We start from the raw sequence: 27,620 nt of genomic DNA on the forward strand, positions 1-27,620 counted from the left end.
TTAAAGACTTTTTTTTTTTTTTTTTTTAAAGATTTGTCCTTTTCCATATTCACACATCCCATAGTTCAACATCCCTTCTCTTTCAAGTATGCTCTTGAATTCATTCCTCTTAGTAAGCATCTGTGTGCTCTGTATCTCATTCTTCAGTTTGGAAAATACTTGAAGACGACCATTGGGCTGAAGGATATCCCCAGATCATATCTGTTTGTTGCATCAGCTGAATAGAAGGACATAGTAGATACTTGTTAACCAGGAAAGAGTGTGAGAGCAAAAATACAAAAGTGGAAAACCTCAGTTTAAACCTAAAATTTGTCTTTCCCCTCCCATCCAGTGGTGACTAAAATCAGGAAGTTTCAGATTTTGTACTTTTGGGAAAAGTATTATATGTACAACTTAAATAAGCAAGTATTTATGGAGTATGTACAGAGGGGCGATGTGCTAATCTGCAGAGATAAAGATATAGTTAAGAAAGGGTTTATATTGAATGTTTTGGGAGAAGGCTGAGTCCACAAGTAACTATAAATTCCTTGAAAATGAAGAATACTTAAGGAGTTCAAAAGGAGACACACACACACACACACACACACACACACACACACACACACACGATTCCCTCTGGATAAGAGTGCTTCAGTGGAGATAACAGCATAAATAAAGCACGGGAACAGAAAGGTATGCATGTTTAGGGATGATATCTGAAAGACTAGTCTAGAATGACTAATTTGTCATAAGTGCTGCATCTATAATACTTCTGATAGAGCTGTAATGCTAGGTTGGGGTTCTTTTATTGGAAGTATTTAACTGTGAGAATAAAGAATATGATTCTAATTCATTATACAGTAGGTTGCCTATTACAATTTTTGAGCTGGGAAATGACATGGTCAGGGTTTTAAGTCATGGCATGTGAACTTGGAAGCAGGTGCATGGACTGGAGAGCTATTAGAAGGTGAATGCTAGAGAATAGGTAATAACTACTTTTTGTTTGAACTAGGTTTGCCATCAGGAATGGAAGAGGCATCATGTAGGCAGAATCTACAGAATTTGGTGGTTAATGGGATGAGGGAAAGGAAGGTTGTCCTGATAACTGTAGCCTGGATTATTAGGAAATATATTTTATTATTCTCCCATTCATTCATTCAGCTTTTATTGAGCATAATGGTGATTTTAACAGAACAATGAATTCAACAGGAGGTAGATTTAGAGTATGGATGATAAATTGGATTTTGATCATAGTGCTGATAAGATAATTTTTAGAAGGTATTTTGAAATTTGGTCTGAAATCCCAGGAAATTTGAAGCTAACGTTCTATTAATGGTTTAAACTCATCTATTACATGGACAAAAACCAAAGTACCCTGTCCTCAGGGTCCACATAGGTAGGTCAAATACTGTTGGTATGATAATTTGAGAATTTTTGTTTAATTAAATTTGCTCAGAGTCCTTTTCATAGTTAATTATTACTTCCTGTTTATAGTCAATATTTTATACATCAGAACAGCATAATCACAGATGTGTAGTAAAGGATTAATGTATGATTTCCTAACTTTTTATTCAAGTTTAGATTTAAGTAGCAAGCTGTTAGTACAATAAAGCAATATGCCCTTTAAAAAAGGAATGTACAAAAGGCAGTAAAACAGATGGACCTCTGTTTAGATGGTCTGAAATAATACCTGACTGTGGAGTGGGCAGGAGTTTACCATAAAACTGTCTCATGCACTTACTTTAAAGAAATACCTTTTCCTTTCAACTTTACTTGTTTCTTAGCCAATAGAAAAGGTCATTTGGAGTTAATGAATACATAAGTTTTCACTTAAACCTTTTAGAAGTTGCTAGAATTATCCCAGTGTACTGTACTGTGCCCTTCTCATAACTTATATATACTTCAGCTTTTGTCCCTTTTAGTACAAAAACACTTGTTTCTGTGTTAAACCCATCAGCGGACGTGATTGCAGTGTTTAGTAGCCTCATATAAATTGTATCTCCCTCTAAAAAAATCAACAGGTTAAAATACCACTGGCATATTGTTCAGATTTCATCAGCTTCTTCATCACTGATGCTGGCATTTGTGCAAACAATGAAATAAAGAGGCTGGCATTTACGATTAGTGAACAAAAGGTATCAAATATCAAAAAAATGTATGACTTAGAACACTTGATATAATTTTCATCATGGTGTTATAGGTTAACAATTGAGGAATGTCACTCATTGAGCATTTTTGTCTTTTTTTTATGGATACATACTTGGAAAGATGCATCTGTCAAGAAGAAATGTTTATGAAGCACTAATTTTCTGACTTGCACTTAATTCCATGTTTTAAACAGTAGAGGCTAACAGTGTGCTTTTCAGACTATAGCATGCATAATAATTGCCTACAGAGTTTGTTGAAACACAAATTCTGGACCCTTCTACCCCCCACCGCCCACCCTAGGCTTGGGCTGGGGCCATCTTCTAACAAGCTCTGAGATAATGCTGATGCTGCAACTCTGAGGACCACATTTTGAGTTGCATTATGTTCTTATGTTGCATTGTGACACTCATTCTAAAATTAGTAATTTAGAAAGCATTTGGAATTATTATATGGAGAAAATGTAAAATCAAAATGTTCCGTATTGGATAAAACATTGCCATAGCATCTCAGCTAGTTAGGATTGAGTCCATAATTAAAGCATTAGTTGTCAATTAGATAATTAGTTAGACTATAGAGAACACATACTAATCCTGTTAATATATTACATGATATTCTGGATATCATATAGTCACTTGAGTGGTCTTATATTTCTATATCAAAACATTTTCGTAATCGTTTGTGTTCATTTTTCTCATCTTCAGTTAGTGACATGGAGATTTAAAGAACATAGCTCTGGGGCATATGGGTTGATTAAATGTCTGACTTCAGCTCAGGTCATGATCTCCCAGTTTGTGGGTTTAAGCCCTGCGTTGGGCTCTGTGCTGACAGCTCAGACACTGGAGACTGCTTCAGACCCTAGGTCTCCTTTTCTCTCTGCTCTTCCTCTGCTTGAGAACATAGGTCTGTGTAATTGATAAATTTCCCCCAAAATGTGAGGCAGTTAAATAGATCATGAAGTTGTGAATTGTTAAGTCATATGAGAATAGTAAAATAGCAGTTTGCTAATAAAACTTTGGAGACAGTTACCTGTGTACTGTTATAATAAAGAATCACAGAGAGACTTTCACACTCAGTATTTTTAGTATTGTGACATATTTATGATATTTTAATTGTGAATGTACTTTAGTCCTCTGCTCAACAATACTTAACTTTTTAAAATGTTTTAAAGTTTTTAGAGGTTGGCATATATTACTTAAAAGTAATAAAACTGTATTTTCATAAAGTAGTCTGTAATTTAAACTTCACTATTTTGTAATAATCTTTGCATTAATTTTCTGTTTTTATTGTACTTTTCTCTGTATTAATATTGAAAGAAATTTCTTATTTTTTCTTTGTGGCGTGGAAAGATTTTCTGAATCTCTTTAATAATTTTAGACATGTCTAAAGATGTTTTTCTTTTTTTCTTTAAAAAGGCTTAAATTTGTTTAATGTTTGTTTTTGAGAGAGAGAGAGCACGATCAGGAGAGGGGTAGAGAGAGAGGGAGACACAGAATGTGAAGCAGGCTCCAGGCTCTAAGCTGTCAGCACAGAGCCTGATGTGGGGCTCGAACCCACCAACAGTGAGATCATGATCTGAGCCAAAGTCCGATGCTTAACCAACTGAGCCACCCAGGCACCCCTATTTTTTTGTTGGGGGGTAGAGAGAGCAAGTTGAAGGGGTGGGAGAGAGAGAGAGAGAGAGAGAATGAATGTTAAGCATGCTCCATGGTCAGCATGGAGCCCAAAGTTGGACTCAGTCCTATGATCCTGGGATCACGACCAGAGCTGAAATTAAGAGTTGGGTGTTCAACCAACTGAGCCACCTAGGCACCCCTTGTCAATTTTGTTTTTTTATTTCTTCTCTCTCTCTCTCTCTCTCTTTCTCTCTTTAATTTTTGAGAGAGAAAGAGAGACAGTATGCACAGGGGAGGGTCAGAGGGAGAGGGAGACAGAGGACCCACAGCAAGCTCTGTGCTGACAGGAGAGGGCCCAGTGCAGGGCTGAACTCATAAACTATGAGATTATGACCTGAACCAAAGTCAAATGTTTAACCAACTGAGCCTTCCAGGTGTACCCCCCACCCACTGTCTTTTTTTCTTTTTACATTTTCTAATTTAAATTTTAGTTAATCTTTGTCTATTTTCTTAATGGTGTCTTTGCTGAGCAGGAAGTTTTAAAATTTGATGAAGTTCAATTTACCCATTTTGCATCGTTGTTTGTTCTTTTTGTTTTCTGTCAAAGCACTCTTTCCCTATCCCAGGGGGCAAAGCTATTATGTATTTCCTTCTAGAAGCTTTATGGTTCTGTGTTTTACATTTATGTCTGTGATATCATTCATCTTGCTTTAATTCTTCTGTATGGAATCAGATAGGGATTGAAGTTAATTTTTTTCCACATGGCGTCCAGTTGTTAGAGTTCAATTTATTGAACAACCTTGACACCTTAGCTGAAAATCAATTGAAAACAAATATATATATATATATACATATATATATATATGACACCCTATATGACATACTTATTTTCCTGCTAATAATTACCATTTTTAAATTGTACCCTGTATCATGAAATAAAATTTATTTCATTCTAAAAGCACAAAGATTAGACCTAAAAGCCTCAGATGGTGAGTTGCTAATTTACATTACCAGTGAGGAAAAATACTGAGTTAGTAAGAAATTGAATTATGCTTTGAATATCATAGAACTGATATATGACTCAATATAATTTAGTGATAGCTTTTAGTCTTGGGTAGCCAATAAGTAATTCTTGATTTTGTAGGCCTTTCTTGGTAAGGCTTGTTACACAAATCTTCTTCACACAGTGGTAGAGGAATAGGTCAGCTAGAGAACTTTAATTGTAGCAAATGCAGTTTAGGCTTTTGGATATTACTTAAGTGGCCTAACTGTAAGGAGTGCCTAAACCTCAGTATGGGAATGACTTTTATGAGCATCATTTGGTAAATGATGGCCATAAAAAGATAAAACAGTAAAGCTTTAGTTTTCCTTCCTTTAGTCATTATATTAATGAGCTTAAGTATTTAAATGTTGATAACGGTTAGATTTGGCATAGGAAGAGAAATAGTTTGCCAGTGGGAAAATGGAAGCCTGATTCTGTTTGCCCTATAATCTTTCTCTCAGCGTGCATGATATTTTTCTGTGCAAGCAGATATCACAATAGCTTTTGCTCTGCTAGTGAGTATTGTCAGCAGTGTGAAAAAATTCTGTCTGCATGAAAACAAATTCACTGTCAAAACCAGTAGTTTACATTATAATTAAAAAGCTACGTACTTTGTAAGTTATGGATTGGAGATTAAAGTCACTTTACTTCATGTTACTTGCCACAGTTCACTGAGTGACTTTGGCCTTAGCAACTTGGATAATACATGACATTGTACCTATAAATTTTTTGTGTTTCAGTGTCTGTAGTCAATGAAAGAATTTAAGTGATTGTGCCATTATTAATTGATGAGTGTGAAACTAACCATGTTAATGTCATGAAATGTAAATCTGGTGATTTGCCTGTTTTATTATGAGCATATGAAAAAAAAGAATAAGCATTAAAGGGGATAAACTAGTCTACTAGTTCAAAGGAAATTCCTAAGGTAACTTTTAAAATTAAAATATATTCTGTAATGTATTTGATAAAGCATTCAGAGTAGTTGCTGGTGGAAAATTCTGATTGAATACTATCAAGTGGTTCCTTGTTTACTTGAGAATGAAAAAATTACATATTTGAGTATCTGCTACTGTTATCCCATTATTTAAGTGAAATGTCTCTACATCTAGATAACCTTTCCTCACTTACTTGTTGAAAGGCTGTTGAACTGCAAATGACATATTGATTCTTTCAGACAGATAGAGAAGGGAGAACCATTAAGAATGTAGGGAAAAAAGAGATAATATAAGTATCCAGTAAGCCAAATTTATGTTTGCATTTGAGAATTGATGAATTGGCATAAAATTTTTTTGACCAAATACTTTAAAGAAATTATTACATATTGAAAACATTTATAAACATTTCTTAGATTTAGAAAACACAGGTGAGAAAAGTTTACTACCGAATTAATTTACAGTCAAGTGTTGTGGTGAGTTCTTTAAAGTTGTTTCTTATCAATCTGCCCAAGAATATATTTCAGTAAAAGTTTATGTTCGGGGATTTATAACTTTAAAATCTTTAGGGCTGAGCTGGAAGATGCAAGAATTTGATTTTTAAGTATGATTGTATAATCATAAGATTTCGTAAGAAAAAGCTAGTAGTTCATTTGCGATCATCTTCACAGCCAAGCACATTGTATAAGGAAAGCGTTAGACTCTGCATAGTTTGTGCTCTTTGTCATGTCCTGCTCATCTGCGCGTACCTATTTCTGTTTGTGTTAGTCATCCTCTCTAGGTAAATTGTCCATGAGACCAGTGATTCCATCAGCAAATTATCCAGAAAATGCTGTCTTTGCATGTTGTGACAGATCATGTCACTGGTGAATTTATAGCTACTCCAGTGGTCTAATTAACCTGGCAGTTGTCTCCTGTGCCCAACACTGTTGTCTCGTTGCCTTGGCATCTTAGTTTTCATCTTCTCATTACCTTCTTTCTTAACTAAAACTTAGATTTACAAGTTTTTTTTGTTTTTGTTTTTACCTTTCCCATCAACCCTCTCTACTCATCACCCCTCCCCCTCTTATTTTTGATTGGCAGTATCATCCAGATAAACAAAGTGCAGATGTGCCAGAAGGAACAGTGGAGGAATGTATACAGAAGTTCATCGAAATTGATCAGGCATGGAAAATTCTAGGGAATGAAGAGACAAAAAAAGAGTATGACCTGCAGCGGCAGGGTAGGTACTTGTGCTGAGGGGCCACAGCACACTGATGCCCTAAGGCACAGTCTGCAGCCTTCCTGGGGAGCCATTTCCAGCATTTCGGGCTGAGTTATTATTGCCTTCTTTACTCCTGCCCCCCATCACAGTTTTGAATTATGTCCTCTTAGTAGTGATGATTGTGTATCCATTGAGAAGTTAACAGGACTCATACTAGGATGTGGCTTCTTTATGAAGCCATGAAAACTAATTTCCCCAACTAATGAAAAATGTTTATATTATACATTTCTAATTAATATGTTTTCTATGTTTAATACCTTCTTTTATTATATTTAACTATGTACTGATTACAGTTTTAATTGTAGTACTTTTAACAACATATACTGTGTAAATGACAATCTGAAGGAAGGTACTATGTGGGATTACATCATTAAGCATTTTGCTGTTTTTGAGTTTGTTTTAGGCTAGTTTCATGATTGTCTCCTAGATAAACTATTCTTCATAAGATTGCTATAAATGGCATTTTAGGAATGCACACTTCCTAAGCAGTTGTAAAAGTCATTTCTTTTATGCATTTTAGAAAATAGCTTCCAAAAACAGTGACAAGCGCTTGTGAGAAAGAAAAGGAGAAATGTAGGTCAGGTTTGTCACACATAGACTGCGGTTACACGAAGTGATAGGCTGTCTTTCTGCACTGGCCTTGGGATAGGAGCCCCTCAGTCTTCCATTTGAACCTTCAATATGTACCCTGCATGCTAATGGGGGGAGTCAATAATCAGTTATAGCCTGTGGGGAAAACACTCAATTGCACTCTGCTATAGCACACCAGGTTCAGCATTGACTTGTATGTTTTGATAAAAGCTGAGTCTCTGTAGTTGATTGTTGAATGCCCACTCCCCCCATGCTCTGCACTGGCACATCATCAAACCTAACAAAGTGATTTTAAGGCTCCTACTACTAAAGTTACGAAGATTTGATTTGAGAAACCAGGCTTACTTCACTAAAACACAGCATTATAGGATGAAGCCAATGATGTATATGCAATACCCATATTTATTTTCAGAGGAATTTTACTGATAAAATTAAGTGTTACTCTCAGGCAGTGTTTGATACCTTTGTGTGTAAGAGACTTCATGAACTATTAGTTTATATCCTGGAGTGTTTAATAGTGACTTTCATCATACTCTTCAGCTCTAAGGCCCTTCTGCTTTTTTAAGACTGATGAGCTTACTTTTTAAAAATATTAAGAGATCAATGAGTATAATTTGCAGTGAATTTGGATTTTTAAATATGGCTTGAATATTGGGTCTTCTATTTGGTGCATATATAAGCATCTTTCAAATGCTGTATTTCTTTCGTAAATGTGTTTTACTTCTGGCAAAAGAATGTAGAGGTGGTTCCATTTGAGGGTGAATTCGTCTTTTTAACTTTAGTTCACATGAAGGAATTCTGTGAAAGTACTGAAACATACATGAACGTGTTTGTGTGTGAAGTTATGTCTGTGCTTTTGCACATCTTTATCAGTCTTTCTAAGTGCCGATTTGCTTCAAATAAGGATAATCCACAAAACTGTATTTGAGGAGTGTAGTATATGTGCTTTTTCTGTTGCACTGCATTTTCCCACTCCACAGCCTGTGTACTATTAACCTGTCAGTAAAACTGAGCGGGAGCCCACTGTCTAAAGACAAAAAAGGCAGAGAGAGATCAGGGATAATAAAAGAATTTCTCTTGGTAGGGAATATGGTGTTGGGAGAACCGAAATGGAGAGAAATAGGAAACAGGGATAAAATGAGCAATCGAATTGCTTGAAGGAAAAGTTTTAAAACAATGTTGTAAGAACAAATAATCAGCATCTTCTTCTTTTTTTTTTTTTAAATAATTTATTTCCGAGAGAGAGAGAGAGAGAGAGAGAGAGAGAGAGACAGTGTGAGCAGGGGAGGGTCAGAGAGAGAGGAAGACACAGAATCTGAAGCAGGCTCCAGGCTTTGAGCTAGCTGTCAGCACAGAGCCCGACGCGGGGCTTGAACCCACGAACCGTGAGATCATGACCTGAGCCGAAGTCGGACGCTTAACCAACTGAGCCACCTAGGCGCCCCAATAATCAGCATCTTCAAGCCTTTCTTTGGCATCAAATCAGCATCTTGCCTTTGAGAAGTCCTTGGAAATGTGGATTTATTTTGAGCTTTGAGTCCTTAGTTTTAAAGGGTTTTTTTAGGGAACATAGCTGCAGCCTACTGCATCACAGGGGACTCTCAGAGGTCACTGATGAAGCCACAATAACATTTACACAAACCAAATACAGGGAGAGTTGGGCCTGATTCATGATATGGATAAACAGATTTTCTGCTTGGAATTTATAGAATATTCAGTTTGCTTTGCAGGTTTTTCAAGCACATCCTAAGAGTACAGTAGAAATACAGCTTTTTATGACATTTTAGTATGTCATATCTAAGGGCTAAGTGTTTCTGTCATTACCAGTGGCTCCAAATAGTAAGAATGCTTTATTTCAGGTTTAAATTGATATTGGATTGCTGTTTAGGTAAGTAGAAGTCTCTTATCCAAGTATAACTTGCCATTTTTAAGCCTTTTATGTGAGAGCTATTTAAAAAATTTTTGTAATAAACCAGTTTCATATTGTCATTTCTCTTGAATGCTGACATAAATTTTTCCTTCTTGACCCATCTTCAGTAATTGGCTCCTCAAAAAAGGAAATGAACTTGAACTTCTAACAGTGAGGATTTAGATTTGATAGAAGGAAAACCTTTGAGAGTGATAATTTGTTAAAGACCAGGATAGGTTACCAAGAGAGAGAGAATTTGTTATAACCAGGTCAGAGCACTCTTTTTTTCTGGGTCACCCCCTGGGGAAATGGAAATAGCTTTGTTACACAGAACTCTTTTTGCATGTGGTGATAGTTCATTGTAGAACTTTTTTTTTCATAGGGTATGCTTTAAATATATTTGTTTCCTGCCTTCTGTGAACTTGGAGTATAAAATAAATTTGAGCTCTGTAATACTTGGGAAGGAGGAAGGAGATGTTTTATTGGCTGATGTGGAAGGCTTTCTCATATTTCATAGCTCAAAGTTGATGCTCTGGTGTAAGGAGAGCCTCATCAATATGGCCCACAACCATTCATTTCTTTAAAAGATCATTTAAAGGGCCCTTGATGTCTATATTTCTTTGTTCACAAAAGATATTACCAAATGAGTTCTAATAAGAAAATGTCTGGGTAGATAACCTATGTAAAGTACATACATTTTTGTCTTCCTCATTTCCACATATTTATTCTTACTTGATAGTTTTAGGGCAATGTTGGCCAGGCTGAAGAAAAGCAAATCTAAAAAGGGATAAATAATATTCAGTTCCCAGATATTTTACATTTTGAAAGCAGTGTTAACTAGTGAATTTAATCAATTAGTTCCAGTTGGCATATTTACCTTATTGTTTCTAAGGATGCTTCCAAAGACTTGCTTCCCGTGTTCCCTTGAAAGGCATGTAGTTATTCAAGATTAGGCTTTGCATGTCAGACAACCATATTAGCACTTTGGAAAATCTTTTCAGGAACTGTAAAATGTTTGTATGAATAATATCTTTGAATAGATTTTGGTGCCTTTATAAATCTTATAGGGAGTTTTGTCATATATTAAACACATTTAAAAATACATCAAAAATGTATCATGGGAAAATAATAGGAATCGTGATTCAGTTGCTTTGTAATGTGACAGTCACACAGATCTCTAATGTCTCAGTGGCTGTGTAGAGTGACATAGCTGACATAATGAGGTAGGTTTACTTCTTTGTGACCTGAAGTGGAACACACCTTCAAAATGATTTCAGTCAAATAATGTTTTAAAAAAACTAAGTGGAATGTGTTTGGAATCCTTCCTTGGTGGCATATTATTTTATATTAAGATGTATTGATTTTCTATTAGTGAATTATTTTGGTAACATGGAGTCTTCCTTCATGTTACACAATTGGCCAGGTACTTATATACCTGAAATAGTCTGGCTCAGAAGGAAATTGGTCAAGACATTGTAAAGTCAATGTGTGTTTACTCAAAGCTAATCAGCTACTCTCCCCTAGCTAGATTCAAAAGGTCACTTCTGGTTGTATTAATACATTTTACCTTGTCCCTTTTATTAAGATAAATATTTGGGAATGGAAGATTAGCAAATTAGTTGTGAACTGAATATGGAAAATATCTAAACACCACTACCATTTATGTGTCAACTTGTAATTTCTTAGTAAGAGCCCCAAATAAGAACCTTCCCAAAAAGCAAGTTAATGCTGAATACTGATTAACTCCATAAGAATGGAAATAATGCTTTTAAATGTAGATAATATGAATCTGAGTTAAGACTAATGACTTAAGGCCGGGAGATATTTGTGTAGATTATGTGCTAAAACTGACCCTTACAAAATAGTTGTATTAGTCAGATTAGAGTTTCCATCTATGGTCATATCAGTATTTCCATTTGATTGTAGGAATTTGAAAATTGGCTGTAAAAATGTGCTTCAGGTAAAATTTGAAGATAAGCATCAGGGGGCATTTTTTTGTTGTTGTTGTTTTTGGGTGACTGTTTCTGGGAAAAGTAAGTATGTGAAGTGATGCAGAAAATCCATCTGGACAGTTAGGACCTGGCATTTTCTTCAGATGGAGAAGAGAGTACAGAGAAAACTTTCTGTGAGGGTCCTCCTGCTCCCTCTTATTTGTCATAAGAAGGTGACTACTCATGTTATCTGTTACTTTTACTTGAATGCAAATAACTTTTTTGCAATAAATATGTATTTTAAGATCTTCTTTCAATGGTTTTAAATAAAAATTTGCCTAGTTTCAAAGAATGAATATTATGGGAGCCTATGGGCAAGATTACAGTTATAATTCTGGTATGCTTGGACATAATTGGGAGTTCTGATTTAATAATAGAGAAAATGTAAGATTTTAGCAAGTTAGTGTCTCCCACTTTAACTTCACGCCCAATTTCTACTTGCGTACTTGATCCAATTGAAATCAATGAGCCTTACCCCCAAATGGGGTTCTCACTGCTTGTTTTTTCTTTCAGACTTGAAACCTTTGTTTAATATTACATTCTGATTACTTCTACTTTGCTCAATATACAACCAATGAATTAGAAATGAGTTTTGACATTTCTGTAAGTTTTTTTCCTATGTGATCTTTTTATTCTCACAGCTACTATGGTAGTCCATACTCAGAGTATAACACATACCCACATTATTTCCATAGCTGCTAATTGGCCTTCTACAGAGGTTCACATTTTGATTGGTCTAGCTTTCTTTATTCTCACTCCTCTGTTGAAGAACTTTTATAACCACCCTCTCCCCAACCCAACATTTACCCATTCAGCTAGAATTTAAATGGAACAGAAGCTTTGAAGTTTGTTCCTAATTACTTTTTCCAGCCTTGTCACCAATCAGAAACCTAATGTGAATCTTCTTCCCTGGTTCATTTATAGGGGCTCTCAAACACATAGGCTTATGCTGTTTTTCATGACTCAGAACACCCTCCCATTCTGATTCTTCCCAGTTTTTTTGTTGTTGTTGTTGTTCAAGTTTGAACTCAAGATCACCTGTCTACCCCCCACCTTCCAAAGAAAGCTTTCCTTAACATTCTAATCTTCCATCATCTCTAATCTCTGAATCTAATCTACAAATTAATTATTTTGTTTTTCTCTGTGGTTTCTACATTCCAGTTTTGTTTGGTATTTCAGAAAGACAATAATTATGTGGACCATGGTTTTGATAATAATAGGCTGATTTTAATGGGACCGACAATAGCAAAGCAAAGTACATCAAACTTCTTAACACTGTTACAAATCCAGACAAGGTCAAGTGCTGCTACCTTCCTACATTGTGGTACTTGAGGCTTTCCCCCCCCTCATAATGGATTACTCTTTGGTCATTTTCTTATGGTCTGATATGAACAGGTCAACACAAGCATTATGAGATAATAACAGTTAAAAGAGCTAATGTTTATTGAGGACTAGATCTATAGTAATTGTCTTTCAATCATTGTTTAACAGGCTCTTAAGGAAGATATTAATATCTGCTTTCTAGAGAAAGAGTCTGAGGTTCAGAGGGGTTAAGTAATTTGACTAAGGTCACATGGCTAGTAATTGATAGAGGGGGAATTCAAAGCCATTCTCTGACCTTTAATCATTGTGCTGGGCTGTCAAGTTTTGAATAGTTGTGTACAACCTATTATTTTTAATTCCAAATAATCAGGAGTGAGTTCATATTTGAGGGTCAGAACCAGAGGCCAGGCTTACTTCTAATGGTGTTCTACCTGATGTGTACTGAAACATGAAATTCAGTTTCCGGGCTTCATTTGGTATCTTTCATGAGCCTGGGTTGACACTCAGTTTATAAAAGCCCCACAGTTCTTTAAGTTCATAGTTAAACTCCAAGTTTGTAATTTTTTCTTTGATATGGAAAGCCTTGCAAGTGTGACTCTTTAATTTCACCTGGAAAAGGATTATAGAGCTTTCTGATTTAATGAGCAGGTTTCGAGTTAAATGTTGCCTGATTCTGAATCTCTTATCAAGGCAGAGTCTGTTCTAAGAACCGAGACTGTTAAGGACAAAGAAAATGATTTCCTTCAAGTCAATGCCTATATGAAAATTTTAGTTATGTATAGTGAAATGATTTTTAAGAATGAGGGGATTGTTTAAAATTAAATTACTTGGTTTTAAAACAGCAAAATACTAAGAGAAAAACATTGCTCTTAGCTTTTAACACACAGATGACTTAAAGCCTTTTTAAGGTATGAAATTAAGTATTTTAAGACATAAAAAGAAATACAATAGGCTAATTGCTAAATGAAAGCATTCTGGGGACTTGATCACTCTATGGAAGTTACAACATTACTACACATGAAAAGTAGGGACTGAACTGCAGATGAACTAGATCTTTTGGCCAATATTGGGTTGAATGAGACTTGTGATATCTCAACCATAATGAATACAGTTAAATTCCTCTCCACCATAGCTTTTTGTTGCTGTTATTTATTTTTACTTATTTATTTGAATTGTAGCTATAGTTAGAAAAGGTTTCCTGGGATTAGGAAATGTAATTATTTAGGCAGCAAAGAGTTGTTTTAGAAATTTTACTATCATTAGGAGGAAGCTTTAAAAGACTGGAATTCCATTGTCTTGTAAGAAGTAAGAAATATTTATTGATTCCCAAATGGAGCTGAAAAAAACCTTTCCTCTTTTAGAAAGTTGTGAATGACCCAGCGAGAGCTCTAGTAAGCTTTACTGAACCAAGCTGCTAATAGTTATTTAATGTTATTCTTCAGTGTGAAAGAATCTCCCTAGATTTTCCTTTTAATCTCTTTGAATTGCTGGCTCATAAACCTCTCTGATGAGTCCTGCCAGTGTTTTCTTAGATCCCACTGTTGAGACAATGGAGCCACAGAATTCTTTCACCTCTTGTTGTCAGACAAATCCAATAGAACACAAGGTCAGAAGGGCCTATACTTCTAAAGGTTGAAAGATTCTTTTCCAAGTAACCACATAAATTATTTGATTTTATCATTATATTCCTCAGGAATCTCTCTTTATAATTCATTGCTTTCTGTATGTAAGTAAATTCAGATCTTTTTCTTGTCTCCATTTTGGCTAAGCTATGGGTACAGCACAGAGTTGTGAGCAGGCCTACATACCTTAGGAAAAGCTAAGCCCGTTTACTTCAAAAGAATTAGGAAATCATGTAGTGTAACTGGACTTAAGATAGAGTACCCAGATGCCAGGCACTGCGTTTTCTTTCCAAATGGCGGGGTTTGTTTGGTTTTAAGTTATTACCATTCTGTGGCTAAGATTCCAGATTTAAATCTTGGGTCTATTCCTTTAATTAAGTCACTTTCTAAGTCGGTTTATGTTTTCTCAACATTTTAGTAGTGTCATGTTAACAGGAAAACTTTCATAGGATTTACATTTTCAGACACCTATTGAAATATTGTAACGAGCAAAAATATTTATAATATGTAATAGTCAAAAGAAAAGGAACTTATCTATTTTACACATGCCATGCCTGATTAGTAGACAATTATCAAAGCTAATTACAAGGTTCCTGTGAGTTACTTTACAGGCTAGGGAGGAATTAAGTTTTCTAATTATAACTACAATGGTGGACAAGCAGAGATCATTGTTTAGAAAGAAAAAAAAAACACATTGATTTGTTTGTGCTCCTTCCTTGTAATCATAGTTAGCGGGGAAGTTGCTGTTGCCCCATTCCCTGGACACCTGCCTCTCAACAAAGGATCGTGGTCACCTCCCCACCCCCTACATTTAGATTCACCTTTTACTTGTATGTACCCCCTCAGCTCATTATCCGATTCTCCAGGGATCCAATTTTCCCCGAGTTAATCACCCCCAGCCTTTTTCAGAAGTTGTTAGATTACCATCTTTTCAAGGACTACACACTTTCTTATGAGGCCTTTAACTTCTTTCTCTAACTTTTGTTTCCTTATTTCTATTAAAAAGTATAGCTATTGGAGTCTCAACACACTACCTTTAAAACTTTTTGTTGAAATATACATACAGAGGAACGCACCAATCCTAAGTGTCCAGCTTGACAGATTTTCACAGTAAACACATCCAACAAACCAGCACCCAGAAGGCCCCACAAGTCCTAGTCACTATTCTCCCCCCACACCCAACACCGCAGTGTCACACAACAGAGTAGTATTGCCTGTTATATTTCAGAAAATGGGGAATCACCTAGTATGTTCTCTTTTGTGTCAAACATGACTTTTAAAACCAGAATCCCCACAAAAATTTAGACACCGTTCACATAATATTGAATAATCAGATCAAATATATGTTTAGGCAGCCACAGAACATGAAAATATTTTTTAATGAACTTGTTTTAACTCTGACTTGGTCAAAGTACTATTTCTGCATTCTATTTCCCTCTTATTAGGAGATATCATCTAAGTTGATCTTTCAACTTAGAAATAGGTAGCTACTCTAAAGTTACTGTACATTAAAGAAGAAAAAATAATAAAAATGTAAAAGCCATTTTTTTTGAGTAGGTGGAATAATGGAAAGAGTTCCATATGAAATAGTAACTAGGTAAGAATAACAATAGCTTCCTAATAGAGAAGCAAAAAATATGAAGCTTACTCCCTTGGCAGTTATCTTCACCAGTTATTTCTCATTTATTATTTTCAAATAAAAAATGGCATAAAGGATATATACGAATGTGTTGTCTTTTTGTATAATTGCTGTATTACAGGTGTCCAAGATAAGTTAGATTAAAAAGGCTTATTCATTTTATTATCTTGTCTGATTTGCTTTAATTTATTTTTTTTCAATTTGAATTTTATTATTTGGCTGAAAGGGAATTTTTACAACACTGGACATTCCCATATTCAAATGTAAATATTCTTTTTTTTTTTCCTTTTTTGTGTGTTTTTATTTTCTTAATTTACACCCAAGTTAGTTGGCATATAGTGCAACAATGATTTCAGGAGTAGATTTCTTAGCCCATCCCTCCTCCCCCTTCAGTAACCCTGTTTGTTTTCCATATTTAAGAGTCTCTTACGGTTTTGCCCCCTCCCTGTTTTTATATTATTTTTGCTTCTCTTCCCTTATGTTCATCTGTTTTGTATCTTAAAGTTCTCATATGAGTGAAGTCATATATTTGTCTTTCTCTGATTGACTAATTTCACTAAGCATAATACACCCTGTTTCATCGGTGTAGTTGCAAATGGCAAGATTTCATTCTTTTTGATTGCCGAATAATACTCCATTGTGTATGTGTATACACACACACACACACACACACACACCACATCTTTATCCATTCATCCATTGATGGACATTTGGGCTCTTTCCTCACTTTGGCTATTGTTGATAGTGCTACTATAAACATTAGGGTGCATGTGTCCCTTCAAAACAGCATACCTGTAAAAATTCCTACTAGTGCAATTGCTGGGTCATAGGGTAGTTCTATTTTTAATTTTTTGAGGAACCTCCATACTGTTTTCCAGAATGGTTGTACCAGTTTGCATTCCCACCAGCAATGCAAAAGAGTTCCTCTTTCTCCACATCCTCACTAACATCTGTTGCCTGGGTTGTTAATGTTAGCCATTCTGACAGGTGTGAGGTAGTATCTCATTGTGGTTTTGATTTGTATTTCCTTGATGATGAGTGACGTTGAGCATTGTTTCATGCGTCTGTTGGTCATCTGATGTCTTATTTGGAGAAGTATCATTTCATGTCTTTACCTCATGTCTTCACCAGATTATTAGTTTTTTGGGTGTTGACTTTGATAAGTGCTTCATAGATTTTAGATACTAACCCTTTATCTGATATGTCGTTTGCAAATGTCTTCTCCCATTCCGTCGGTGGCCTTTTAGTTTTGCTGATTGTTTCCTTTGCTGTGATGAAGCTTTTTATTTTGATGACGTCCCAATAGTTTTTTTTGCTTTTGTTTCCCTTGCCTCCAGAGACGTGTTGAGTAAGAAGTTGCTGCGACCAAGGTCAAAGAGGTTCTTGCTTGCTTTCTCCTTGAGGATTTTGATGGCTTCCTGTCTTACATTTCAGTCTTTCATCCATTTTGAGTTTATTTTTGTGTATGGTGTACGAAAGTGGTCCAGGTATATTTTTCTGCATGTCACTGTCCAGTTTTCCCAGCACCACTTGCTGAAGAGACTGTCTTTATTCCATTGAATATTATTCCTGCTTTGTTAAAGATTAGTTGGCCATATGTTTGTGGGTCCATTTCTGGGTTCTCTGTTCTGTTCCATTGATCTGAGTGTCTGTTCTTGTGCCAGTACCATACTGTCTTGATGATTACAGCTTTGTAATACAGCTTGAAGTCCAGAATTGTGATGCCTCCAGCTTTCGTTTTCTTTTTCTGGATTGCTTTGGCTATTCAGGGTCTTTTCTGGTTCCATTAAAATTTTAGGATTGTTTGTTCTAGCTCTGTCAAGAATGGTGGTGTTATTTTGCTAGGGATTGCATTGAATATATATATTGCTTTGGGTAGTATTGACATTTTAACAATATTTGTTCTTCCTATCCAGGAGCAGCTTTAATTGATTTCAGAATTACTTAAGATGTAGTAAGATACCCTGGAAGATAGGCAGCTTGATTATAAATTATTTACATATGTTTTTCCCCTAACTATAATCTGTTAAGTGCCAATTACTCCCATTCCTCACATCTAAAAGTATTTCATTTCTCCATTCAAGCAAACTACCTTAGTCATTCTAAGAAACGAAAACATGTGATTAAGATTTTTTTCTCTATCCATGGGAATTTCAGGGAAATATTTTTTAAATTAAAATACTGAATAACCTACAACCAAGTGTACTTTATGTAGAATGTGGAAATTGTTTTGTTCAGAAATCACTTCGCATACAGATAACGGTCTGCATAAGCTCTTCAGTGGGTACAGACATGGAGGACCTATGCCTGGCCACTGGGCAAAGTCTTTATCCTGGATTTTAGGGTCAGTTTAATAGACTGTTGGTACCCAGTAAATATGAAGCGATGTAACATTTGACATATTTAATCAAAAACCATAGTGAGTTCAAAATATTGTATAATTTTTTCATCTATTTTAAAACTGTGTAACTCACCAATAAATTTGAACAGGCAGTTATTAAATATAATTAAGTTGTAGGCATTCTCACACGGAATAAAGGAAAGCATTCTCAGCAACTGAACAAGAGACTAGTGAGACAGCTAAAGAAAATTTCTTTAGGGTGAGGGGTGGATTTGAGTAGTTTCTTTTAAGCATCAACTTCTAGAAGAACAATACAAGTATATGTGAAGTACGCCTTTAGAAACAAAGACAAATGCTTATCTATAGTTGCTTCCTTTGTCCCAAAGGACACTTGTTTTATGCAAGAGTGCATGCTTCTACCACCTAGACCATACTTTTACTAAATTTGGATGGAATTTCAGGCTTCTTTGGACCTTCACCTCTAGGGAAAACTTTGACCTATGAAGTAGCAATAGAACATCAACACAATACAGTTGTATTACATGGTTACTGAAAGCTTTTAGTAAAGTCTTGTCTTATTTTTTTTTATTTTTTTTTAATGTTTTTTATTTATTTCTAGGAGAGAGAGAGAGAGAGAGACAACGTGAGCAGGGGAGGGTCAGAGAGAGAGGGAGTCACAGATTGAAACAGGCTCCAGGCTCTGAGCTGGCAGTCAGCACAGAGCCCGACGCGGGGCTCGAACCCACGAACCGCGAGATCATGACCTAAGCGAAAGTCGGACGCTTAACCGACTAAGCCACCCAGGCGCCCCAGTAAAGTCTTATTTTTAAGTTACCTATGACTGTTGGAAGCAGTTAAAAATCAGATGACAAACAGCCCCTTACATTTGGGGTTAGAACTTTCTTCTTTTTTTTCTTTTTTCTTTTAAATAGGCTCCATGCCCGGTGCAGAGCCCAACATGGGCTTGAGCTCATGACCCTGAGATCAAGACCTGAACTAAGATCAAGAGTTAAATGTCTAACCAGTTGAGCCATCCAGGTGCCCCTAGAACTTTATTCTTTTAAGCACTTTTAGCCTGATTTCATTTGATCAGAACAGCACCCTGGTATTAGTCTACTCTGACTGCCGTAAGCAAATTCCACAGACTGGGTGGTGTAAATAACAGAAATTTGTCTCTCATAGTTCTGGAGCCTGCAATTCCAAGATCAGGGTGCCAGTCAATATGGTTCCTGGTGAGGGATCTCTTATTGGCTTGTAAATGGTTTCTTTCTTACTGTGTCTTTATATCCTACTCTCCTTGGTGCCTGTGCATGGAGATAAACCTCTCTTCCTCGTCTTATAAGGCTACCAATTCTATCAGATTAGGACTCCACTCCTGTGATCTTATTTAACCTTAATTACCTCCTAAAAGGCTTATCTCCAAATACGTTAACATATGAATTTTGGGGGCACAAAATTCAGTCCATAACAACCCTTCTAAAGTAGCTAAGAGATAACTCAGTATATCTAAGGTATATCTCTAAGGTTAAAAAGCTATTAAGATATTACAACTAAGGTTCAAGTAGTTACTTTTGCCCAACTCCATGCTGCCTTCCTTAGCTGCAGGTATAGTTTATCTGACAACAAAACTCCCTGTCTCTCACAAAATAGAGGTCACTAATTAATCACAGGGAATTATCAAAATCAATTTTATGGTTTTTTCTTGTTGCATGTTTGTGGAAAATAGGATAGATTTTAACTGTTAAAGTTTATAAGAAGTGGACTATTAGGTAGCCTTAAAACTGCTGTCAAAAGTGGTTAGTTTTTAAATGGTAAGTAAAGTAGAAATGTAGTCCCCAGGCTGGAGTTGTCTTTTCAGCATTCTTCAGTTATGATTAAAGTATCAAACTAAGTGTCTCTTTATATTTTACAGAAGGTGATTTAAGAAATACGGGACCAGTAGATGCTCAAGTATATCTTGAAGAAATGTGTTGGAATGAAGGTTGGGATTTTTTCTTTTGACTACAGTAAAGAAAAATATTAGAGATTTTCTTTGAAAAGAAAAACTCTCATGGGATACTTGGTAATCTTAAAAAACAGAATAGCTTAGATTTAAATATATATGTATGTCTGTGTGTGTGTGTGTGTGTGTGTGTGTGTAGTATACTTTTAAGCATATTTTTGTTTCATTCTAAAGGTCAATTATTGACTCATTTCCAGTTCTTTTTTTCTTTAATATATTTATTTTTGAGAGAGAAAGCGTGAGCTGGCGGGGGGGGGGGGCGGCGCGTATGGAGGAGGACAGAGGATCAGAAGCGGGCTCCATGCTGACAGCAGAGAACACGATGCAGAGCTCAAACTCATGAACCACAAGATCATGACCTGAGCCAAAGTCAGTCAGCTGAGCCACCATGGTTCCCCTCCAGTCATTTTTCTATTCTAATTAGATGTTAGGTACATAAAATTTCATGAGGTTTTCTTTTTAACATGACTTTAGGTTTTGGTTTACTCCTCAGTAGTGTAATAGGGAAAATAAAGAAAATAATTTTCCCATTCTCCTGTGTTGATATTTGAGATGAACTCCTATTAGAATTTCTGTTTTTGTTTCTTTATATGGAATCAGAAACTGTCAGAGCAGGATTCTTCTTACGATACTCTACTGCTTGGAGCTCAGTTTTTTACCCACCATGAAGTCCTATCTTATAAATTCCATTCCTAGAATTTATAAACAAATCTAATTTCTCTACTCTTCTGATAGTTTTGTGAATCACTCTGGTTAGACACTGTTAAGTTCCTTCTTCTACATCCATATTTCTCTGGGAAAATGGACAAAATCTTGCTAATCCCTAGAATTTTTATATACTTCAACCCCTATAACTTAATTGTTCAGCCTGGGTTAAAAATTCCCTAGGGGTTTATAAAAATTTACTAGTGACTATGGTTAGGTAGAAGATACACAGCCCACCCTTCCTGAAACCATGTTTACTGGAATATTTTGTTTTATGGCGAATTTTTTTCATGCTCTTAGGTGGGTCACAGGCTGTTGACTAAGGAGGAGAATCACATTTTTGCCTATAGGTGACCGTGCTCCTGAACTGCCAAATGAAATCGTAGTGTATAATTCTCATTTTTGCAGTGAATGATTGGGAAACTTGAGATTTGTTGTAACTGGGGTTGCTGCGGTTAACAATAGTTCACCAGAGTAAACAAGAGAACTGCTATGAACACAATAGTGACATAGGATCTAGTGAAAAGCCTTCTAGTTCATGAAGAGGCTAAAGCATGTCATTTATCAAGGAGTCCTGCTCAACTAAATATAGTTTTTGAAAATATAGTATTGGTACTTCATCAGTCAGTATTGGGTGTATGTGTGTTAATCTCTTATTAGACAAATTCTTCTTGCTGCAGTTGATTTAATTAATATATTTTGTTTCCTAATGATTCCTGCGAATATGAAAATAGTCAAAACTGGTTCTTGTAATTTTTCCTTCAGTAGCCTTTTAAATATCAGATTTTATTTTAAGCGAATATGGATTGGTGGTTCAAGTATCCGTTCAATCAGCAAATACAATGAGGTTTCGGATACAAATATAAAAAAACAAGATACTAAAGGGAAATGTACAACATGAAATCGTCAAGTTATAAATGTGCCATTGTCTTTGGGATTCTCTTAAATAAACTGGACAATGCAGAAGATACAGAAGAATCTTAACCACAGCCAGTGAATCACTTATAAGAAGCTATAGTTAATCTTAAAAGCATAAGACATCCTTTGACACTTATTTCAATTAAAGTTTTTTTTAAAGATGGAAATAATCCTTATCCTTGAGAGATAATCCTTAAAGAGAAAATACTGAGCAGCCACCAGCTGCATGAAGCTGTTATTTCTGCAAGAATATTACAAACAAATAATGTAAGTTTTGCGATTGAATTTGAAATTTTGAATTGTTCTTTGCAATTGAGAAGAGCATTCTTGGCAGATACAATTCAATAAAAAGTGTGATCAACTGGGCAAATAAAAAATTGAAGATTCCTTCATAGCTATTTTCAGAATAGCCTTGGAAAGTAAAGATCCAGAGCAGGAGAAAAGTGGATGAAACCCTACATGATAGACGTAGCCGAATTACCATCTTCTTGATCCAAGGACAGTATGAAACAATGCATTTTACTATTTTTAAAAGGCATCCCTAAACAACTGTTGAGAGAGTGAAGGTAACCTTTCCCCTTAGAGTTAGTCTGTTTCACAACTTGGTCATTTTGCCTTCAATGTATTTAAAATGGTTTCTGTGAAGATATCACTTTGTTAAGTGATAGAATAATAAAAGGAGAAATGTAACAAGATGTGAATTTTTAGTGAGCATTAATATTTGGAATCCTCTATAACAAAACTCCACAGTAGCCCATGGTGGCCTCTACATCATTTACTGAGCACATGTCACATCAGATTGTTTCTCAGTGTTCACTGAGGTGGTAAAAAAACAGGAGGGAGATTTAGCTTAAGACCTTTGGTTAGAATATGTAGTTTTAGACAATTTAATAATGAAACCATTCACTTTGAAAGCATGCTCTACTATAGTATATATGTTGGCTCAGACAGAAAGGATGTTAGTATCTTAAAATTCAGAATAAATTATTTTTCTTTATGAAGGAAAAATGCATTGTGATGAGAAATTAGGATTGTGTGAATGAATTCATGTTTTCTTTACTGGTAAAAGAAACACGTAAAGTTGGCTTATTTGGTTATTTGTTTTTTAAGTAGGCTCCACGCCCAATGTGGGGATTAAACCCACGACCCTGAGATCAGGAGTCACATGCTGTACCAACTAAGCCAGCCAGGGACCCCAAAAGTTGGCTTATTTGTTAATTTTCCCAAGGCCAAACTTGATTAGAGAACAAATAGAAGGCAGGTGAATTTTTCCTTTTTTTCTTTTAGTGGCATATATGTAAGATCTGAGTGTTAAAAATGTTTGAGAATTGAATGAAGATATTTGATGTATCTCTAATAAAAAATTATGGCAGTAGAATAAGGTGATCAGTCATTATTTTTCTTTGACAGTCATTTCTCAGTGACAGTGAGATGAATCAGAGATTTCTTTCAGTTAAAGGACATAAGCATTTCAACTTCCCAAGAGGATAGACTTAGTATAATTTCCACCATTAGTAGACTAAACCTTTTGCTGTATGGTCTCTGTTGGGCATCTGACTTCACAGAATTAGTGTGATACTAGAACAGAGAGTATTTAAAATTATGAACTTGATTAACAGTTAAGTTAGCAGAGTTTTCTCTAAAAGGATATACTCCAGGCAAAAAAGCATGTTGCTTAACAGCAAAACATGTAGGGCTATTTTTCCTCTTTGCTTTAACAGTAATATTTTCGACAAATAAATTGGGAAGAATGTAAAATTTATATGGATCTTAAGAAAACAGAAGACTTCAAATAAATGTCATGGGTCACTTCTGAGCATCTGCTGTCCCCTCAAGATCTTTGGGCTGTTGATTCACAGCTTCAGTCCATCTCCTCTAGAGGTCAAGATTCTTTGGGGCACCTGGCTGGCTCACTCAGTTGAGTGTCCGACTCTTGATTGTTGCTCAGGTATGATCTCGCAGTTTATGAGATGGAGACCTGAGAGATTCTCTCCCCCCGTCTCTCAAAGTAAATAAAAATAAAACTTAAAGATTCTTTGGTAAGTAATTTTTAGAAACATTACCCCTATATAAGAAACTTTTCAAGTTCTCATTTAGATACATTTTCTACTTACTGAACTTCTATCTTTTGTTTTGCAATTTCTGTGAGATAAGTTGCATTTTTAAAAACATGTTGAAATAGTTACTTAAAAGCCTTTGGTGCATCATTTTGTTTTCTTTACAGATGATCACTCTTTTTCTCTGAGTTGCCGATGTGGTGGAAAATACAGGGTTTCCAAGGATGAAGCAGAAGAAGTTACCCTGATTTCTTGTGATACATGTTCACTAATTATAGAACTCCTTCATTATGCCTGAAATTGTTCACTAAGTGAGATCCTTTAACTGTGTATTCATACATGTTGAAGAGCGCCCATTCAAGTAAATGTATAAAGCTGATAGAAGCAGGATTTTTTTTTTGTCAGCTCTTTTATTTGCAGAGAAAATATAAAACTGTCAAGCAAGGGCCACCCTATGTTAATAGAAAATGAACTCATCAGTTATTTATATGTGTTTATAATTTATGTTAGTAGATCACCAAAAAAAAAAAAAGGACTTGAATTATAAATTATATTTTGTGAATTCCCATCTGGGAACTTTATTATTTGGTCCATTTTCTCCTTGGTACAAAATAAGAAATTTCCTTTTCTTCAAATAAGCATGTCTTCTCTTATTCTGGGTCACAGTACCATCATGTTCCTTTATAGTTACTCAGTTTCTAAAGTAGCATGACATTTATTTTTGCTCAAGTTATAGGCCTGTTGTACAAGTAAAAATCTCAAATTCTCAGGTCATCATAATTAGAATCTTTGTGAATAACATGTGAACCTAGTTGTCCCATAATGAAGACTGGATATGGATATTCATGACATTGCCACAGAGTTAAAGAAGGTAAAATGGCAACTGTGGAAAAGACAGCTTTGGAATCAAAAGACTTGACTCCAGTCCTGGCACTGTATTTCCAGATTCGGATTCGTCGTGTGGCTACATTAAAGGGAGTAAGGTTTGAACACTGCCATCTTCAATTTTAAATGTCTTAGGAAGTAGTAACTTTTTAAAAAATAATAATTTGAAATAGGTGTATTACTTCCCTTTTTATTTCAAAGTCTAAGAGTACTAATTTGTATATTTATGAATAAGGAACCACTACATTGCTGTATGATAAAATGGACTTTTATAATGTTATTATAGACTATAATAGACTCCAAAGATTTTATTTTTCTCTATATTTGATATTCTATGTACAGTATAAGTCAGGACTCACTTAAAAGAAATTGAGGAATCCTTTATGGGATCACTGAAACTTCATTACTTAATTTCCAATGAGTGAACCAAGCATGTGACTTTGCAGCTTTTAATTAGGTTGAACTCATGTTATTTATTGTTGGTTTGGATTTAAAAGACTAATTACTATCCTGACATGTAAATGTAGCTAAAATATGAGGCATATTCAAGAGAAGATTACTTTCATTATAGCTATAAAACCAAGAGTTCAAGAGTGAGATTGTCACCCAGGTTTTGTTCCCTAAAAATATTTTTATATTTATCATAAAATTTGGAGGACTTATTTTGGATTACATTTGTATCCATATATTTTAAACTAATATAGCGTGCAGTGTGTGTCACTTTTCCTTTATATTTAACAATCAAAAATGACTAAAACTAAATAGCAAATAGTTTATTAGTAAGTACATGGTTTCAGTGGCAGTAATAAATTCACTTGAATAGGAGAGAGAAATCAAAAGAACAAATGCTTGCTAATCGTCAGAAAATCTGTGGCCATTAGGACTGTCACGTAGAAATCCAAAATCACTCAGAGGCCAAATCTGTGAAATCAAAATGTGATTGAAGACAATTAATAAAAGTGATGTTATATCATCACCATACTCCCTTTTTTATTCATCTGTTTTCTCTGTGCCATATATGAAACACTTTTCTCCTAACTCTTTAGTCAAGAACAAATTATATCAAACTAAGACTTTAGAAAGTAAACTTGTATGTGTACATGTATTTAAACTCTAAGTTTGGAACACTGATTCATTATATCAGTTACATGTGTATAGTACGTGAATATAGAGGTATGAATATGTGTGTCTGTTTTTTTTTTACCACCCTCAAATAAAGTGAACCCTGAACCTAAGTATTTGAATATAAATAACATCTGCGTAAGTGCAAAGAACCCTGCAAATTATCCAACAACCAAAGTATTCATGTCTTTTTCTTCTTACCATTTGTGGCAAAAAGGAGAAGACAGTGAAAATAATAATCTCTCCTAAGAGTCATACATTTAGAATCATGGTAAGACTATTACCCGATGTACTTACATGAGATATCCCTGTTTAACAGGTAGTTTGGTTGACTCAACACTGCTCTTCTGCAAATGCATACTAATTTATGCCCAAGGTAAGAACATAGTTGTAAAATTTATATGAGAAGGAATTATATTTTGGAGATTTAAGTTAAAGGCTTCTTATAGCTAAGGTAGTTTAAAGTTTTATTATTCAAACAACAAATTATTCTTAATTACCTAGCTCATTTGGGAAAGGGTAATGTTTACAGATTTGAATGCCAGCAGGTACCTAAATGTAGTCACTGCTACGGTTGAGCCCACTGACAGCCTGAATATTTCAAGTTCATTTTGAAAGAAATATTTTTTCCAGCTCAGAGAAGAAATCCTACATTTTAAAGAGAAAATAATACCTTGAGAAAGATACGTCCTCTTATTAGCCCATATGGAATAGGTCCATAATACCTGGAATCTGTAGAATTCTGTAGATTATCACCTTCTAACCACACATGACCTGTTGGCACCTAGAATTAGAGAAGAAAGCAACCTCTTTAAAAGAGAAAACAGATTTCGGTACTATAAAAAGCATGTCTTTAGGTGGTACGGAGAAATGTCTTACAGTTCTCACTTAGAAAATACATACAAGCCTTGTGATTTGTATTTGTGCTTTATCTTTTGCACAATAAAATATCTTCTATTGAATATTAGTAATATTCTAGGTTTAAATTCAACATTTTAAAAGATCTTTTTTTGCCACATGGTTCCCAAACATTAATTTGTTACACAAACCCCAAACTGAGGTTATAAGAGATCAAAACAGTGTGACAGGGTCATTAATTTAATAGACTTCAAAAGAGGTCATTAGGATGCTGACTGAAAATGTGCCCTCCTGTTTCTATAACAGCATAAGCAGGGCAGCCACTCACTCAGCAACATCCTGGGGCCAGTACCAAGGCCAGACCTATTAGAATGCTCGTGATAAACTAAATGGTAATTGATTGTGACATCAATTACAAATAATCTCATCATTTTATTGGAGTGGGCTTGTCAGAATTCTAATTAAGATCCCTGTTCTGCCTTTGTACAGACCATATCTTCAATGCATTATACTTTAATAATGACCATCAAGAGCTAGAAGGACCTATTATAAAATCATCAGTTGTAAATTAATGATGGTGACCTTCTAAATGAAAGACCCTATCTCCTATGTCCCATGTATTAACTGCTAAATAACGTAAGTTTAAGTTTTTACTCAATGTCACCCATAAGAATATTTA

At 35.2% G+C, this 27,620-nt stretch overlaps 2 protein-coding genes across 7 annotated transcripts in view; one reads left to right on the forward strand and one right to left on the reverse strand.

Moving 5' to 3' along the window:
• DNAJC24 (DnaJ heat shock protein family (Hsp40) member C24) overlaps window positions 1-26,197 on the forward strand; it is a 55,727-nt gene extending 29,530 nt beyond the window's left edge. Inside the window, exons 3-5 of the mRNA XM_039219333.1 lie at window positions 6,798-6,936; window positions 20,307-20,375; window positions 24,244-26,197. Coding sequence (XP_039075264.1) covers window positions 6,798-6,936; window positions 20,307-20,375; window positions 24,244-24,374 — 339 coding nt within the window. The 3' untranslated portion in view covers window positions 24,375-26,197. The remainder of the gene's footprint in view (window positions 1-6,797; window positions 6,937-20,306; window positions 20,376-24,243) is intronic.
• Window positions 25,720-27,620, reverse strand: part of IMMP1L (inner mitochondrial membrane peptidase subunit 1) — a 74,635-nt gene continuing 72,734 nt past the window's right edge. For 5 of the 6 annotated variants that reach the window (XM_039219328.1, XM_039219331.1, XM_039219327.1 and 2 more), the window contains 2 exons: window positions 26,757-26,867; window positions 25,720-25,882 (listed from right to left, as the gene is read on the reverse strand). In XM_039219328.1, coding sequence (XP_039075259.1) covers window positions 25,814-25,882; window positions 26,757-26,867 — 180 coding nt within the window. In that variant the 3' untranslated portion in view covers window positions 25,720-25,813. Of the gene's footprint in view, window positions 25,883-26,756; window positions 26,868-27,620 lie in introns of those variants that run through there. The other variant, XM_039219330.1, reaches the window with a different exon arrangement.

Source organism: Hyaena hyaena, unplaced genomic scaffold (genome assembly GCF_003009895.1).
Source record: "Hyaena hyaena isolate Hyena2069 unplaced genomic scaffold, ASM300989v1 scaffold_807, whole genome shotgun sequence".
Lineage (NCBI taxonomy): Eukaryota > Metazoa > Chordata > Mammalia > Carnivora > Hyaenidae > Hyaena > Hyaena hyaena.